This window comes from Amblyomma mixtum, chromosome 10 (assembly GCF_055824585.1).
Source record: "Amblyomma mixtum isolate Tamu chromosome 10, ASM5582458v1, whole genome shotgun sequence".
Classification (NCBI taxonomy): Eukaryota; Metazoa; Arthropoda; class Arachnida; order Ixodida; family Ixodidae; genus Amblyomma; species Amblyomma mixtum.
In genome coordinates this window covers 130,316,429-130,333,858 of record NC_143021.1, presented here as the reverse complement: position 1 = coordinate 130,333,858, position 17,430 = coordinate 130,316,429, and the positions used below count along the sequence as shown (strand labels likewise).

At 42.5% G+C, this 17,430-nt stretch overlaps 1 protein-coding gene across 1 annotated transcript; it reads right to left on the bottom strand.

The window, feature by feature from the left end:
- Positions 1 to 2,164: 2,164 nt before the first annotated feature.
- Positions 2,165 to 17,226, bottom strand: LOC149326948 (uncharacterized). Its single transcript, XM_089563715.1, has 4 exons — positions 15,422 to 17,226; positions 14,089 to 14,149; positions 13,860 to 14,025; positions 2,165 to 2,875 (listed from the first exon to the last, which is right to left on the bottom strand). Exons 1-4 carry the CDS (start codon positions 16,568 to 16,570, stop codon positions 2,755 to 2,757), a joined length of 1,497 nt encoding a protein of 498 aa, XP_089419841.1. The 5' UTR covers positions 16,571 to 17,226; the 3' UTR covers positions 2,165 to 2,754.
- Positions 17,227 to 17,430: the final 204 nt, after the last annotated feature.

The window sequence follows — 17,430 nt, the reverse complement described above, 5'->3', positions numbered from 1 at the left end:
GGCTCTTGGAATTCACAACACCTTCGAAGAGATCAAAGAAGCCCAACTGGTCACGCAGTTAGCTAGGCTCCAGCAGACTCCTACGGGGCGCTCGCTCCTTAGGCGATTGGGGGTAGGCGGAACTGCTGAATTCGAGAATCGTACTGCGAGCATACCGGACGCAATCCGCCAGACGCTAAAGGTTCGCTCCCTTCCCCGGAAAATGGACCCCAACTTGCATGCGGCCCGTAGGGCAGCCCGGGCGAGGTACACTGTAAAAAATATTTATTGAAAAAAAACAGAAATTTTCTGGCAGCTGGCCTGCCAGAAATTTTCTGTTATGCTATGTTTTCGGTTTTTTACTTTTTCTTTCATTTTACAGATCTTTTCTGTTTTCGACTAACAGAGAATTTCTGTTAAGCCGATAGAAATTTTCTGTTATGGTATGTTTTCTGTTTTTACTTTTTCTGTCATTTCACAGGGTTTTTTGTTTGCAATTAACAGAAAATGTCTGTGAGGATGACAGAAATTTTCTGTTTTTACTTTTTTCTGTCATTTCACAGGTTTTTTCGGTTTGCTTCTACCAGAAAAATTCTGTGATGTTCCATTTTCTCTTACCATATTTTCTGTCATTTAACAGCTTTTTTTTCATGACTCGGAGAAATTTTCTGTGAAGCTCCATGTTCTGTCATTTCACACACTTTATTTCTTTCAGATCATCTTTTAATGACTGACATAAAAACAGATACAGAACATTAGGAGTGCTGCCACATTTAAACAAAATAAAATATTTCACTGCTTTTAAACAATCACAAGCAATGGGAAGGTCGCATTCAAGAATATTGGAAAATATGCAGTGTTAAACAACGCGATCACGGCTGCTATTTTACTATACCGTAATGCCTTTCAGCATCACTGAATTGAGGTAAACGGTAGGTGGGTGGGCAAAGAAAAAAAGAAAATTACATTGCCCTGCCTGCAGGCATACAGTAGAAGCATGCAAAATATGCAGCAATGGCAAGTAAAGTAGAAACGAAACCTGTGCCTTCCTGTCATACAGAATGGCATGAATCACTCTAAAATAGCAAATACAATACAATGAATACGACGCAAAGTAATAATACCTGAACAATGAACACAACCAATCACTAAAGTAATGGCAAGCATAGGCAAAAGGAGAGTGTATTCGAAAAATGTGCTTTGCTCACGACTAGTGCTGCATTAAGCAGCAAGATGCCAGCAACAGGACATAAGGCATGCCACGGGCTGTTTGCCTTATCACACTGTAACTGCAAAACATTTTTTACTCTACTTAGTGCGTCCAATCTTGAGAGTACAATAAATTTAAAAAGAAAATAGTAACACATACAATATAGATAGTGTTGAAATTCATACAACCAGCCACTAAAGTGTAACAGCAAGTATACGCATAAATAAGGTATCTTGGGGAAATTGAGTCTTGGCTGACACTAGTACGGCATGAAGCAGGGAGATAGAAGCAACAGGACATAAGGCATGCCACAAGCTGTTTGACTTATCAGTGTAACCATAAAACATTGGTTCCCCATATCGCGTGTTGTGGAAATAAACACGCCTTGTAAAATGCTTCTTTCAGCTAAACGGGCGCATTGTTCGACCTCAAATTTCGCATAGAAATGGCATTTGGTCGGCAGAATTGTTTAATACCACGTTTGCTTGGGGTACTTACCTGATTCGAACAGAATAAGTCAGATATTCACATCGTCTGCGGCGACGACGAAGGAAATTAAGCTGCTCTCTGTCAGCTATTGCACCGGTTGTGCCATCTCGTTTGTTCGTCATGAAGAATCAGCAAAGGAGGGGGATTCGGGGGGTTTGAAGTCGCTCTTTCAACTAGTTTTTTAATGCTCACAAAAAACCAGTTGAAAGAGCGACTTCAAACCCCCCGAACCCCCTCCTTTGCTGATTCTTCACGACCAACAAACGAGATGGTGCCACAGGTGCGATAGCTGACAGAGCAGCTTAATTTCCTTCGTCGTCGCCGCAGACGATGTGAATATCTGACTTATTCTGTTCGAATCAGGTAAGTACCCCAAGCAAACGTGGTATTAAACAATTCTGCCGACCAAATGCCATTTCTATGCTAAATTTGAGGTCGAACAATGTGCCCGTTTATCTGAAAGAAGCATTTTACAGGGCGTGTTTATTTCCACAACACGCGATACATAGTACATACACTCTTGTGACTACAATATAAAAATGAAAATAGTAATAGATTACAATCAATACAATGCAGAAAGTAGTTTTACATTGAATACAATCAGTCACTACAATGTAATAAAAATGTACATAAAAAAAGTGTCTTAGGTAAACTGTGGCTTGCGCCTGAGACTAGTACTACATTAAGCAGCAAGATGCAAGCAGCAGGACATAAGGCATGCCATGGGCTGTTTGCATTATCACAGTGTAACTGTAAGCATTCAATCTTGTGACTGCAACAACTTTAAAAATGAAAACAGTAATATGGTACAATAGAATGAACACTACAAGTAATACAGCCAGTCACTTAACTAACAGCAAGTATACGTATAAGCAAGGCTCCTTGGGCAAATTGTGGCTTGCTTGATGCTAGTACTGCATGATAAAGCATGCCACAGGCTGTTTGCTTTATCACACCGCGTAAACATAAAATATTGATTTAAAAAACTCGAATTTCAGGAAAATCAAAAGTCAAAGCTTTATCACACCGCGTAAACATAAAATATTGATTTAAAAAACTGTCGAATATCAGGAAAATCAAAAGTCAAAGTCTTGCAGCGATGTGATGAGGGAAGCAACCTTTGGAGAGAGGCAGTGTTGCTTCTTCTTTGAGCGCTCTGCCTTGGTTCCCCGGACAGGGTTCACAGCGGCAATGGTCCTGAAGCAAGGGCAGAGCATTGTTACTCTTTGGACAGTGAGAATATCTATATTGTCTTCAAAGAAATAATAAACATTGCGAGAAGACTGCACCCTTCCTCCCCCCAAAAATTTAATCCTTTGAAGCCCACATTTCAGTTTCATCATGTGCACTAGTGAATGTATTCAGTAATCTTTAGTATTCAGTACAAAACAAGACTTCAAGCCAAAATGAACCTTTTCTAAATATTCACTTTAATAAGGTTTTTAATGATCATAGTGCTTTGTTACTGCTTTGTTACTTGCGTGAAAGCTGCTCACTGAACTCCATCACTAGGTTTTAAAGGGTTGCAAAAACAACGCCATGCAACCTGTTGTTCTCGGGAAAAATCCACTTTGTCTGCACTTTCCCAATTTGCTGATGTCTGGGTAACAGCAAAAAAATGCATTTATTGCTGAGAAAACTAAACTGAAAAATTTTCCGGTCACTCCATTCAAATTGTGGCATGTGCGCCGAAAAGAACTTCATGACCACATTTTGAAGTTAGTTGCGGGGCTCCTTAGGGCCTTGTGATCCGCACTCAGAAATCTGACTTGTCAATAGACTGCAGTCTACTCTTAGAAAATGAGGCAACTATGACAACACCTGTACTTTGTTTCTTCATTTTAAGTAGCTTATAAAAGCACCGCTTCAGTCTCTTTGCAATAAGACCACAGTAACCTGTTGACAAAGGTCAACTTAAGTTTGCATTCAATGTTCCTTCAAAGCGCTCTCTGACACCAGGGCAGCAATGTCTACAAATACACAGGCCGAATCATCAGCATGCCTATTTTGTGTCACCCAAAAGTACAGCCATGAGCAAAAATCTTTTTTGACAGGTAATAAGTTTGCAGTACATAATTGCGTTCTCTGTTTTTACAAAGATCTAGATGCGTGACAAGGGATATGCACATTTTAGTGAAGCTGGAATTAGCAGAACTGAGCAGAGGATTGTTATTACTAATGCCCCACTAGTGATATGTGAGTCTAAAATGATGTCTAGTGCTGCAGAGCACGCTGTTAAGGGAATGTGACATTACCCTCTCACATCTGCACACAGCTTCCACTGTCCCAGAATAAAGTGCCTGCTGCATACAAAATATTCTCTGTAGGCAGAATCAAAACAAAATTAAGCAATAGCTTCAAATAAAACTTCTGGTTGAGCATTGGAAGTCGCACATTTTCAGTGCTGTAGCATTATCTCCAGACGCCATTAGTACGGTTAACATGCAGGCCTCAATAATGCAAGTATTAACAGCCTTTTTCAGTATCCTGGCTTACACTCAGTTTGAACTGGGCTGCAAGGAAAAGGTACTTTCACTATCATGCTTAGCTGTCCTCGAGGCTAGTCAACACAGCTGAGCGTGTCTGTACAGCATCCTGGGCTCCTCACTCCTTCCACATTTACTTCCCCCTACAGATGCACTTTGGAAGAACTATGTGTGGCTTACAGCGCATCCATAAAGAAAGCTTCATGTCAAATGCAGCAATAACAATGCTGTATCTTTCATCAGCAATCCTCACGTAATTAACTGAGGAGCCAATTTATTCAGACAGCACATAGCGATGCGTGTGCCACCACAATATACAATGCTGGATGCATAGGTTATCCTGTATAGTATACAGCTCAAGACTGTAGGCTCAGATACCGCTGAAAGGGAGTCTTCCAGCTGATGGCACCAACCAACCATTATGATGTCGTGGTTATTTTGGCTAATCTGTGGTTAATCCTTTCCCTTTGCCAGCAGGTGTGAAGGATTAGCAAGTGCATGGGAATTAACCATGAAGTCATGAGAATCAGTCGACACCATTGGTTTTTAGGGGCATTTGCCGGTGCATTCTTCAGCTGTATCCAGCTATAGTCACAGTGCCTAACAATTCATGCTGAAATGAATGCAAATCAAAATACGCAAGAGAAAAAACCCAAACTTTCCATTAGCAGTGAACCTTTCTCCGACAGGTGGGAGCCATGCCAGCCTTAGGGGAGGGTGACTGGTGCAATTGCACAAGACGTCACCAAGATGGGGATGTTGAGTTGCCCTGTGGGTGTCATCCTACACCCTCCCATCCTCTACCCACCCTCCCTCTGTCCCTTGACCTTCAGAACAGACATTTCCAGTGCTCTTCAAAATGAGGGAGACAATATGTATGCCTGAAGCTCGCCAAAATAATTGTATAACTCGCTGCTACAGAGGGTTGCAAAGAGTGCATGTGCTTACAGACGTGGCATAGTTTCAGGCGTCGTTTGTTGCAGGCAGGACCATCTAAATGACATTCATTCCACCCATAAGCTTTGCTGCAGCAGAAGGGAAAGGGGTAAGGGAGGACAGTTGTGCTTACAGAGCTTTGTCAGTTCACGGCTTAGCCCTTGTCCCGTCTCAGTTGTGCTGGTTTGTTCTATCGAACTTAAAACTGCCTTCAGGACGCCCTTTGTATTATCTGAATTGGAACACATCTGACTGTGTCAAGCTGTATTGCCGTTAATGGTGGTAGGAAATAATGTGTGCACCATTTCTCCCTTGTGCATACTCTGCTCTGTGAGATTTTCATTATAACTAGTGCTTCTTTTAGGCACCCAGTGGTTGCCACTGCAAAGTGGTACTGCTTGATTTTAGGCATTAATTACAAACCAAATGTAGACTAGGCATTGTGCTAATCATCACCTTTTGAAGCACAGGATTTTGGACTGTGAGCCCATATTTACTCGTCATAAGAAAAACTTGTTGTGGACAAAACAAATGTTTTCAATTCTGAATGGCAAAAGAAAATGGGCACAGAAAATTGGAATGATTTTGTAGAGAATGGTTGTAGTGCTACCATTGTTGCTATGTGCATAAATCTAGACAATAATTTTGTGCAGTGTTCTGGCAACTTAGAAACAGATTTAATTTCCTGTGCCTGGCATTATGTCGGCAGTGTTTGTTTTTATTTTGAAATTCATTTGCTTCCCCCAGTCTCCTGTCCTGCCTCTTGCATTGTAGTCATGGACTGTGCTAACGAACTCTCCAAACAAGCTGTCTTGCCTTGCCTTGTGCGCAGTTCTAAGCAAGACAATTTATGAAAGAAAAAGAAAGCCGAAGTGCTAGAATTGCTGGTGCGTTGTGACAGTTTTCAAAGAAAACAGAAAAGATGGAAAGAGCCCTTTTTAATGTACAGGAAAAAAATTAATTATCATAGTAAGGTTAAAACTAACCTGATCTAGCCAGGCTAACTTCGCACAGCCTGCTGTTTAAGCTGAACAAGTTCAGTTCATGCTGACAATAGCTGTTTCGCCCCACTCAACTTTTGCCCATGTGTACGAAGAAAAGTGGTATGCCAGACCTTCACGCCAGTTTTCAGCCAAGGCACTGTAATACTTAGGTACAGAAGGAATCCGTGATGGTTTGGTTTATGGGGTTTAACGTCCCTAAGCGACTGAGGCTATGAGAGACGCCGTAGTGGAGGGCTCTGGAAATTTCGACCACCTGGGGTTCTTTAACGTGCACTGACATCGCACAGTACACAGGCCTCTAGAATTTCTCCTCCAAAGAAATTCAATCCGTGATGATAAATATAATGCTGGTATATTCTTCTATATTACCAACCGGAAAAAGGTTTCAATTCCACTGTCACCCATTTTAACGCTTTCAAAATTTTGCTATGCTGTCTTTTCTGTAGGCACTATTAAGAGCGGAGCATGGAAGACTAAAGCATCATCTTCATGAGCTAAATAACGGTTTCAAAAGAAGTGGGAATGCCATGGGAAAGCCAGTATCGTCTTTAGGTCATAATACTGACGACAGCACAAATGCTGAAATGCAACAAGAAAAATTTGTCACCACCCTATGCAAGGTGCATGGGCTCCATAATGCGCTGTAGTGAAAGTGCTACCACTATGTTTCACCTTTTTTTGCTGGTGTCATTGTGTTTTTCCTCATTTTTCAAGATTCCTCATTGATACTCGCTGAAGTAAGAGCAAGGAAAGTGACCTGAAGCCATGCATGAGCGTGAAGAAAAGGGGTCACGTTCTGGCTACCACGATGCTTCAAGTAAAACTCAAGTTTGGGAGAGTTGGTTCGTGTTGAAAGAAAAAAACTGGTGATGGCGCAAGAAACGGGGACACAGAAGGCACACAAAAGACAGGATTGACGCCAACTCAGACTTGAGTATCTTGCAGACGCACCTGACGTGCCCCCAAGTTGGCTGCAGAACACAGAATAGTGACTGAACCTCCAAGGGAACTATTTTTTGGTTCAAGCAGTACGAGACCACTTGAGACTGGCACATTGAGATGGCAATCAGGTTGAGACATGTAATGGCAGGTTCGGTGCGGAAGCTTCGAAAGAGGAAAGGGCCCATTGTGGGAGAAATATGGTCAAGTAAAACTCTAGTTTGGGCGAGTTGGTTCATGTTGAAAGAAAAAACTAGAGTTTTACTTGACCATATTTCTCCCACAATGGGCCCTTTCCTCTTTCGAAGCTTCCGCACCGAACCTTGCATTACGTGTCTCAACCTGATTGCCGTCGCAACGTGCCAGTCTCGAGTGGTCTCGTACTGCTTGAACCAAAAAATAGTTCCCTTGGAGGTTCAGTCACTATTCTGTGTTCTGCAGCCATCTTGGGGGCACGTCAGGTGCGTCTGCAAGATACTCAAGTCTGAGTTGGCGTCAGTCCTGTGTTTTGTGTGCCTTCTGTGTCCCCGTTTCTTGCGCCATTACCAGTTTTTTCTTTCAACGATGCTTCAGTGGAAGTTCTGCCACTCATTCAATATGCAGACATGATGCACCTCCCATTTTTTCAATCAACTGATAATGTGACTACGCAAATTTTAGTAGACTTCCACTAGCATTTTAGTCTGACTGCTTCAGCATTCAGCATCCAGCTCATTTTCTTTTGTGGTGGCAGCCCTTCCTTCTACAAGCTCAGCTCTAAATATGCAGGCATAGGTGCTTTAACTGGTACTAAACTGACTGCTCATACTGACAAAAACGTCAAGACATACTCTAAGTGACTTTGTACTTCACACAAGTTACACAAGATTTTGCTGAAAAAACTAGCAGTCCATATGAAATAATGTTTACCAATAAAAACAAAAGCTGCCTTCTGAAAAAAAAACACGAGAAAAGATTGAATTATGAAAATATATATATATGGGTGCGTTCAGATAGAATGGTAATCGAGGTCCCATGACCGTTTTTTGTTTTCAATTAAATTTTTTTATGTGATGGGCAAATATGTCTTCACAAAGAAATGAACCTTGGTTTTGCAACAAACACTGTAGTTTTCTTGGGAAAATATCACATGTTACAAGAGGTGGAGAATGTCATCTTTCTCCATCTCGGAAAGTTGCAAGTTTGGGGCCCTCCGGCATGCACCATAGTTTTTGTCACGCATAAATAGTTCCTTAGTTAATCTTTAGCACCTTGACTGTACTTTTGCAAACATTAGACAACAATTTACAACAAAATGTATTGAGATATCCCCGCTGAATCTTTTTCTCAGTATTCCCCAGTTGATTGTCCTCATTTGAGGTGAATTTCTTAATTCTGGACCAGTAAGTGTTTTCTCTATAGCGCCTCAAAATTGGCAAAAATTCAGAAATGCCAAAAAAGCGGCAGGTTTGCAGTGGATTAAAAAAAACATCATTTTCGATTTTCTTTAGCATTCTCTAAGCACTCCTCAGTACCTCGTAAGTATAACATACTAAGAATGCCTTCTAGCATATTGTTTTAATTGTGAAAGTAAATACATAACTGAGGGCATGTTCGCATTCTTTAGTATTGCGTAGTATTCTCTCTTACAAAGCATATCCATCAGATATTAAACTGGACACAGACCAAATGAGGTAACAATTTACCTCGTTTAATATCAAAATCATTTTAAATTTTTTGCAGCTTGTTTTTGCAATCGTAATACGTAAATTCACTATTTTGAGGAATTTCTCGGGAATTACCCAATGTTGGCCGAACATTTGGCGTACTCCATATTTTCTACATTGTCGGGTGCTTTGGTATAGAATAAATGTTCTATTGATACTAGACTCTTCGTTACTTCATATAAGAATGAATATTCTAGTGGTTTTGGAAGAAATCTACATCTAACACCTCGGGGTTAAATCATTCTTAAAGGGACACTGAGGAGAAATTGAAGTTGGCTTGTATCGACAGAATACCAGCTCCTGATTACAAAAACGCCACTCATACTGACAACAAAGCTCTTGTAACGTAGAAAAGAGCGAGAACCAAAATGCAGGTATCGCCGCCACAGGCCAAACTCGCAAGTACAAGCGTGATGAGATCATAGAACAAAACAGTGTTGCTAGAACGAATGGTTCTAGCAACACCAGGAACCGAGAAACCATGCATCACTGAGGCGCAGCCAATGCATGCGCAAATCTCCTTGACGTCGCCAGATGGCGCCACGTGCCCGGCTGCTACGCGCGCTCCTGAAGCATCGGGACAAATCAGCGCCTGTTTTCCGGCGGTAGGCGGGCTCCCGGTATTCCGCTAGCGGTAACAAGGTACACGGTATGCTAAAGGTGTCTATTTGCGAGAACTTCGTTGACGACTTCGAGAACGAGATCCATCGTAACGCTGGCAAAACGCCAGTGCAAACGTAATCGAAGCGACTGTAGCGACGGCCGCAATAGCCGATAGATGCCTTCAACGTGCGGCCGGCGGTAGCTTTCTTTTCGGCTGCTGCTAGGCCGCACTGCTGGCAGCCAGAAATCACGGAGTCTGCGTTACGTCATGTGCACGCCATGTTTCACGTCTCTTAGTCCTCTGTCGTCATAGACGAATCCCAAGTTTGAATCAGAGCGGCGGGAAAAATTTTTTCAACTTCGAATCCAAATTTCTTAGAAATAAATGCATCTTTCGCTGCTGGCCAAGTGGCAACAAAGCCATGACATGCCGAACTATCGGATTTTACTATAAAAAAAATATTAATAGTGCTCTCCTCAGTGTCCCTTTAAGGTGCACTGGAGACAAAATGTCTTTTCTTCTGTGGGTACTATTTTATTTTCAGTTCCTATTCAGGACAAGTATAAGTCGGAACGCAATTCTAAATATGGTGCCGCTTTATGTACAGGTTGTAAGTAAAGAAAAGCGTAAACAAGAAATAAAGGTTCCATTAAGAAAAGACATGGTGGGGCCAGTTGCTGATGCGTTTCTTTTTCTGGCATGTCAATCAGTGCTACTTTTTAGACAAGCAGACAGAAATACATGACAGGACGCAATCAATTAAACATGGAGTGAGCACCCGCCCTACCGTGCCTTTCCGTGTGCTCGTGTAATAAGGCAGCACTGTAGGACTTTTTGGGAAAAAAAATAAAGGCAGCAGTTTGTGCGACATTTGCGCAGTATATTGTGCAGCACGAAGCCAAAACCTCTCTTCCACTCCTAACAGTGGTCGAATCCACGTAGCAAGCGCTGCCTTCATTTGACTGAATGCACTTCTAGATGTGGAGCATCTAACTCTATGCACATTCCTTGCCGCTTTCCACTCTTCCTTCTTTTTCTCTTGGGAGGCTGTAAGCTTGATTGGCGGAAGCTCCAGAACGATAATATCCTTGAGTGTTTCTTGAATCGTGCCTACAAAGCCGCTGGCTATTTGTATGGCCTGACTTGAAGGCGCTCGCAGGTTGTGGTGTGCTGCTCATTGTTTTACTAAGCCACCAAAGCCGTAGAAGTAATTTTACAGTGCCCAGTAGCATAAAACATCCATTTTGCCTCCTGACAATGTGCGTTGTATCTCATGAGACGAATTTATTCTTTAAGTGAACGGAGCCTCGTCGCATACATAAATTACCTTTGTGCAGATAGGCGCATTGTCCTTGAGGTGGCCTTTATTTCTGACAGAGCCAAGCATGCAAGAGCTGAGGCATGATACACATTGTCGAAAATAGCAGCACAGATCCCCGCCAATATTCTTGCCATGACAACGAAGGTAAAGAAGCTGACTTTTTGCCAATGGTATGCTTTTACTGCGTCTGGAAGCAAAACTCTCCTGTTTTTGGCGAAATCAAAATGCAGAACAGCACAGTCTTCCAGCTGTGCTTTTCTTCATGTATAGCCCTTCCTTGTACACATCTCATAGACGTAGGTAATCCATCCAATGGTCATTCTTTCAAATTCCGTCATAAATGGTAAAGGTGTCAGTTTTTTTTTTAACTATATAGCTCATCGGATTCCAATGTGGCAGTGAGCCCCTCGTCGTCACTGCTCATTTCAGATATTTTGCAAGTAAAACTCCATCTTGTTTGCAGTGCCAAGAATTCCTGAGGAAACAAGGAGTAGGTTCTTGGCATGCACAGAGACTGCACATCTTCAGGAGAAAGGGACCTTCTGGACGCGTCCTGCAGTCCCTCAAGGCACACCTCAAAGTTAGCATAGCACGTGCCACTGCAGCGAGCGTTTCAGCCACTTAGTTCACAAGGATATGAAATTTTATGAGGCGGACATGGCTGGCAGGGTGAGCTAGCTTGCAAAGACGGTAAGCTTCTCGCGAGGACCGGATCATGAAGTGTTTAAGTACTAATTCCTTCTCACCTTCCTTCTCCATTCTTATGGCATATATTTAGTGTTCAGAATTTGTCTGGAGCGATCGAGTGCATCCATAATGTAATACTCTAAAACCGCGTTGATATCACCATGCTTTTGCTTATATCTCGTGAATCTTTCCTCTGTTGACCACATGCCTTTTTCATACACCAACTTCTTTGCTTTTTGAATAACACATCTTGTTGCCTGAGGAATGATTACCTGCAAATCTAGCACAGTGAGGGTGCGTGGTAGCACTGTCAGCAGCTGGGAACATTCTTGAAAGGACGTGTGGTGCTATCAACTTTCGGATTTCGCGAGGCATTATGTAGCTTCGGAGCGGCTGCCAAGCGCGGCTGTTTTCTGTAGCGGAGGTAGCTCAATAAAGGCTTCTTTAGAGTAGCGACGGGCGCATTGAATTCTTATGTAAACTCCCAATAAACACAAGTTAACCCCGCCTTTGTCGCTCAGCGGTTAGGGCACTGGACTGCTCAGCCCGAGGAATACGGGTTCGATCTCAGCCACGGCGGCCATGTTTCGATGGAAGCAAAATGCAAGGCACCCATGTACTGTGCGATGTCAGTACACATTAAAGAACCACAGGTGGTCGAAATTTCCAGAGCCCTCCACTACGACATCTCCCATGGCCTGAATTGCTTTGGGATGTTAAAAGCCATGAAACAAGTTGGTCCTAAAAGCACGTGCTATAATATGCCTCGAGCCATATAAGTCATTGTGTTAAAAGAATATGCAAAGCAAGTAGGACCATGAAATCTTTCATTATAGGAAAATACACACTATGAAATTACACCTATGAACTCAGAAACTGCATCGTTTCAAATTTAGCCACTTAGATTCAGTACTATATCCATGTTCTGATGCTTGCGCTTCATAAAACAGAATACTACGCAATACTAAAGACTGAAAACATGGAAAACATGAACTCTATTTTGTATTTATTTTTCAATTTCAAACAATATACTACAGACCATTTTAGTATGTTATACTTACGAGGTACAGAGGAGTGTTCAGGGAAATTTTTAGGAATAACAAAGATGTTTTTTTTTCAAATCCACAGCAAACTTGCCGCTTTTTTAGCTATTTGAAATTTTGTCAATTTTTACATACTATAGAGAAAAAACTTACCAGTCCAGAATTACGAAATTCACCTCAAATGAGGAAAAGTAACTGGGAAATACTGAGAAAAAAATTCAGCGGTGATATCTCAACACATCTTGCATAACGGTTGCGCTGAAAAGTGCCTTTTTTTGCCGTTCTTGAGAAAAGTTCATGATTTTTTGCCGGAAGAAGAAGGAAAAAAACAAAATGTTATCTAATGTTTGCAAGAGTACAGTCAAGGTGCTAAGGATTAACTAAGAAAATACTCATGCGTGACAAAAATTATGGTGCATGCAGAAGGGCCCCAAACTTGCAACTTTCCGAAATGGAGAAAGATGACATTCTCCACCTCTTGTGATATGCGATGTTTTCCAAAGAAGGCTATGAATTTTCTTGCAAAACTAAGGTTCATTCCTTTGCGTGGACACATTTGCTCATCACATGTAAAAATTTAATTGAAAACAAAAAATGGTCATGGGGCCTCGATTACCGTTCTTATCTGAACACACCCATATATATACAAGCCAGAATGTCCGAATCGTAGCTATAGCATACTCTCCAAATAATGTCAGAACCACGTCAGCTGCCAGAGCTCAAGAACAAAGAAGCCCCAGCAGCTGTAGTGAAAATACGATCAAACCATCAGAAAGTTTGTCTCACACTTACAAGAACACAAGTCCTCATACTTACAAATAGCGAAAGAATGCTGACAATTTCTGCGAAGTACCACCTATGACTTATCAAATCCATCAAATCTACATGGTGACACATTCAAATCTATCCATAAACAATGGATGGTTACATGGCGACAAAAGGGTTACTGGCATTGCGTGCACATGTTCACTCTTCAGCAAAATCTCTCCCCCAGGTCCTGTGCTGCCCTGGCCAAATACCTATGACCCCTGTGAGCAAGCAGTGTGTATAACTTCCACCAAAATAGCCATACACTGCTACAAAATCTCAGATGCAATATAGTACCACCCTCTCCAGGCCTTTCATATTAGTAACTGGGCACCATGCAAATCAGGTAGTACAGCCATAATCTGTGAAGAAGTGGTTGAAGATCAATTCCAGAAAAAATAGTTTTATCTGTCTTTCCTTTCTACATATTTCTTTAGAGCGCTATTTTACCAGCTGCAGTAACAAGCAGCAGCAGCAGCAACAAAATTTCATTCCATAGCTGATTAGTTGTCTGGGTTCAGTAAAAATTTTCTTACTTTTTGAAGATTGCTTACCTATAACTATGATCATCACTGCTTATGCGAGAAGTGCCAAACCAAAACCAGAAAGATTATCACAACTCAGTTAACAAGTGAGATAAGTACTTACCGCTGTGTGAACTCTAAGCAGAGGCTTGTTTCTTTGGGGTACACAACATTGAAAGCGAAGTGTGCCAGAAACATCAGCTTGAAAGCCTGGCACGGGTTGGTTGCATGCATAACTGGCAAGGTGTCGATGGATACAGTGAAGTTCTTCGCCGTAAGGAAACTGCCTCCTGCACAAAACAAGTTTTAAATCAGGAATACTCGGCCGAGTGTGACACCACAGAGGATTATACCTTTTGCAATGATGAAAGGAGAACATGGCACGTCCCCGATGTCATCATCACTGGCAGATTCCTGGTGTAAGAGAGAGTTAAATGTGTATAAGAATTGTCTACTAAAGTAGCACCACGTGAAAGCTGCAACTTTAAGCCAGTTACAAATAAGCATGTAGCGAAGCATAAGTATAAATAAGGCATTTCTGCGCTCAGGCTCTTATTTTTCCCAACAATGCGTGGTGAAATGCTTTGGATTGTAAACAAATAAGTGTCAACCACATGTTAAAGCCCTAAAAATCTACACAGGCATTTACATGTGTTGGATTGTGTACAATACATAAACACTGCATTATTTTAGTCAAATGCAGCCCAAGAACAAAGCATAAATGCCTTTCAAGAGCAAAAGAGGCCCTCCATCAGGTGGTGTCAAGGGACTGTCCTAGCACTGCAGTTAATCCGGCAGACCGGTAGTGAATAACCTTGCACCTGCCAGCCCCCTCAAATGTCACAGGGGATTAACCACGTCATTGACAGGCTAGTCTGTGAGGCAATCACCGCTACATTTTTTGGTTGTAGCCGCTTTAGATAATAAGGGAGTAATTACTCATTGGCATCCACCCAAGCGCAGCCATACGGCTACAAAGGAAAGCTATACAGCTGTCTCAGAAACTTCGTAGTTAAAGAAAAATTCGTCCTGGTCCGGGGTTCGAACCCGGAACCACCGCCACACCGGAGCAGTCGCTCTACCAATTGAGCTAACCGGGACGGCAAGCTTATGGTAGGGCGAGAGCGAATTGATCAGTAACTCGAAGTGGGAAGAGTGTTGGTCAAATGTTTAGGGGAATCCCCCAAGGTGGAGTAGATTTGTAATAAGGGAGTAATTACTCATTGGCATCCACCCAAGCGCAGCCATACGGCTACAAAGGAAAGCTATACAGCTTTCTCAGAAACTTCGTAGTTAAAGAAAAATTCGTCCTGGTCCGGGGTTCGAACCCGGAACCACCGCCACACCGGAGCAGTCGCTCTACCAATTGAGCTAACCGGGACGGCAAGCTTATGGTAGCCGTATGGCTGCGCTTGGGTGGATGCCAATGAGTAATTACTCCCTTATTACAAATCTACTCCACCTTGGGGGATTCCCCTAAACATTTGACCAACGCTTTAGATAATGTTGGGTTATCTAATCGTATTAGATGATGCTACCTTTAGATAATAACAGTAATGTAGAAAAGAGATATTGCAATATAGTATTGCATGTGGGGCTGAAAACGCCAAACTGACACTTGAGCTATGAGGGATGCCATAGCGGACAGCTCCGGATTTGATCCATATCTTAGACTGCAATGCTTACCTCGACTACACTGCAGAATAGCTCCCGGTCTTCATCGAAGATGGCAAGTAGGAGGAGGGGAGTGGCTTCGTACTCTACGGTCATTGATTTCGTTTCAATTCTGGCTTTTTCAATCTCCTCTAGGCATGCCCTGACGGTTGGCTTCTTAATTAAACTGTGAGCATACCTAAAAACCTGTCGGCCAACAGTCTTCACATGATCATCAAATGTTTGTGAGGCATTGAACCCTAGCAATACACTGACATGTGAAAACAAGTATGTTTCTTTGAAGAGGAACGGCCAGTTTTCTCTCACAATCAGCACACTTCTGCTGCCATTGATCATCTTCCTCTGCGATGGATATGTATAGTTCATTAGCTGGGCGACCCGAGAACTGTTTGGTGAAGCCAGCCTGAATTCGGTTTGCAGCTCTTCTCTTTTTTTCTCTTGAGTTTCAGCCGTTTCCGTCAAAGGAAGGTCAGGCTGCCAGGCTACGCAGCCATAAGAGTCCTTTTGTAGTTGCGGCTTTTTTGTGGCCAACTCTTCCGCTTCTGAGACACACCGCTTTGTACTCTGAGAACTGTGCCTTCTTTTGTTATTAATACAATTCTCCAGCTTCCATAGAAGAGTTTCCAGTCCTGTTGCTATGACGGTACCATTCAGGGTGTCCTCAAAAGTTCTTGGAAACTTGCTGACAATTTCACTCGCAATGGCTCGCAGCTCTTTGCGCCCGGGCTTCTGGTAGCAAGTAAGCACCCTTTCACTTATTATCCTGACCATTTCATTCAGATCACTTTTCAGTGGGCGCCTGCCCTTTTGACAAGCTTTTATGAGTCCGGGAGAAAATGCATCCCATGGAATATCAAAAGATTGGGATAACAAGCTTGTAGATGCTTCACTTCCTTGTGGAATATTTACTTGCTCGGCTGGGGAAGCAGCTGTCTGGAATTTTTCAAGTAGAATGCGTCTGGTGACTGCGTTCAGGAAGATTAGGTCAGCCTCTACAATATACTTAAGGTGCTCAATTGACTGAACGCCACAGTCGAGCAGTTTCTGTACAATATGTTGCACCACTTCATTGTCCAGGTGCGGTAGCCAGTTGGAAATATGCTGCTGCAAGTCCATTCCACCTGTCAAAAGCAAGAAATCAAGGAAAATCCAATATAGCATGCTTCAAGACAACAACAGGGTACTTGTTGCGGGCAAGTTTGTACTGCACTAATGGAGTCCAATCAAGGAGGCTTTCAAGCTTCATGCATTTGAAAGGACCGTCACTGCTGACAATGTTGTAGAACTGCATAGCAGGCTCATATCTTGTGTGGACAGTCCTTAATAAAAAAAAGTGGTTGTCATTGCTAGCAAGAATAAGCCTGATTTCCCCAAAAACAGGAGCCCCGTCCACCCGCCTCATAACGACAAGCATATCTTGTTTGTAGAGCAGGCCGTGGATAGTAGCTTGACATGCTGATAATATATTTCCTTGGTCAGAGATCACCTCCTGTACTTCTTTTTGTATTTCTGGTGTGCAAAGCTCACTCGAGAATGAGGAAGCATTGACTAAGCCATCAACACCTTCTCCCGTGTTCTTATATGCCTGGTAAAGCTGATGGCGCTCAGAAAGCGTGTGTGTCAGGTTTCTGAAATTCTGGCAATTCCTTGCACACTTGCGGAAGTAGCCGTGCTTGGTTTCACATCTCATTGTCCACATTTTTATCAGTGGACCAAACTGCATAATCAGAAAGGGGTAATGAAGCAGGTAATGATGCTTAGGTTTCATGGCAACATCAGGGAAGAGATTTGCTCTGCCTGTCATGTAGTCCTCTATAATGTCTTGCAGCCTCATAACCATGGGGAGTGTGACTGCATGTGCAGTAACAAGCTGGACAAACTCAGAAAGCAAAAGAACTTGTTGCCAGATTTGATTTTCAGTTGACTGAATTGAACCAAGCAGGAACAACGGAAGAAAGCGCAACATGTTCCAGTTTTGAACAGCATGGCCTCCTAGCGTTTTTTTGAGGTGAACTTCACAC

Excerpts from the sequence above, each read along its gene's own strand:
- LOC149326948 (XM_089563715.1), bottom strand. The coding sequence starts at position 16,570 with ATGCTATATTGGATTTTCCTTGATTTCTTGCTTTTGACAGGTGGAATG. Across the intron at positions 14,026-14,088 it reads TCCTTTCATCATTGCAAAAG|GAGGCAGTTTCCTTACGGCG; the intron begins GTATAATCCTCT and ends TGTTTTGTGCAG. Across the intron at positions 2,876-13,859 it reads TGCTTAGAGTTCACACAGCG|GACCATTGCCGCTGTGAACC; the intron begins GTAAGTACTTAT and ends CCCTTGCTTCAG.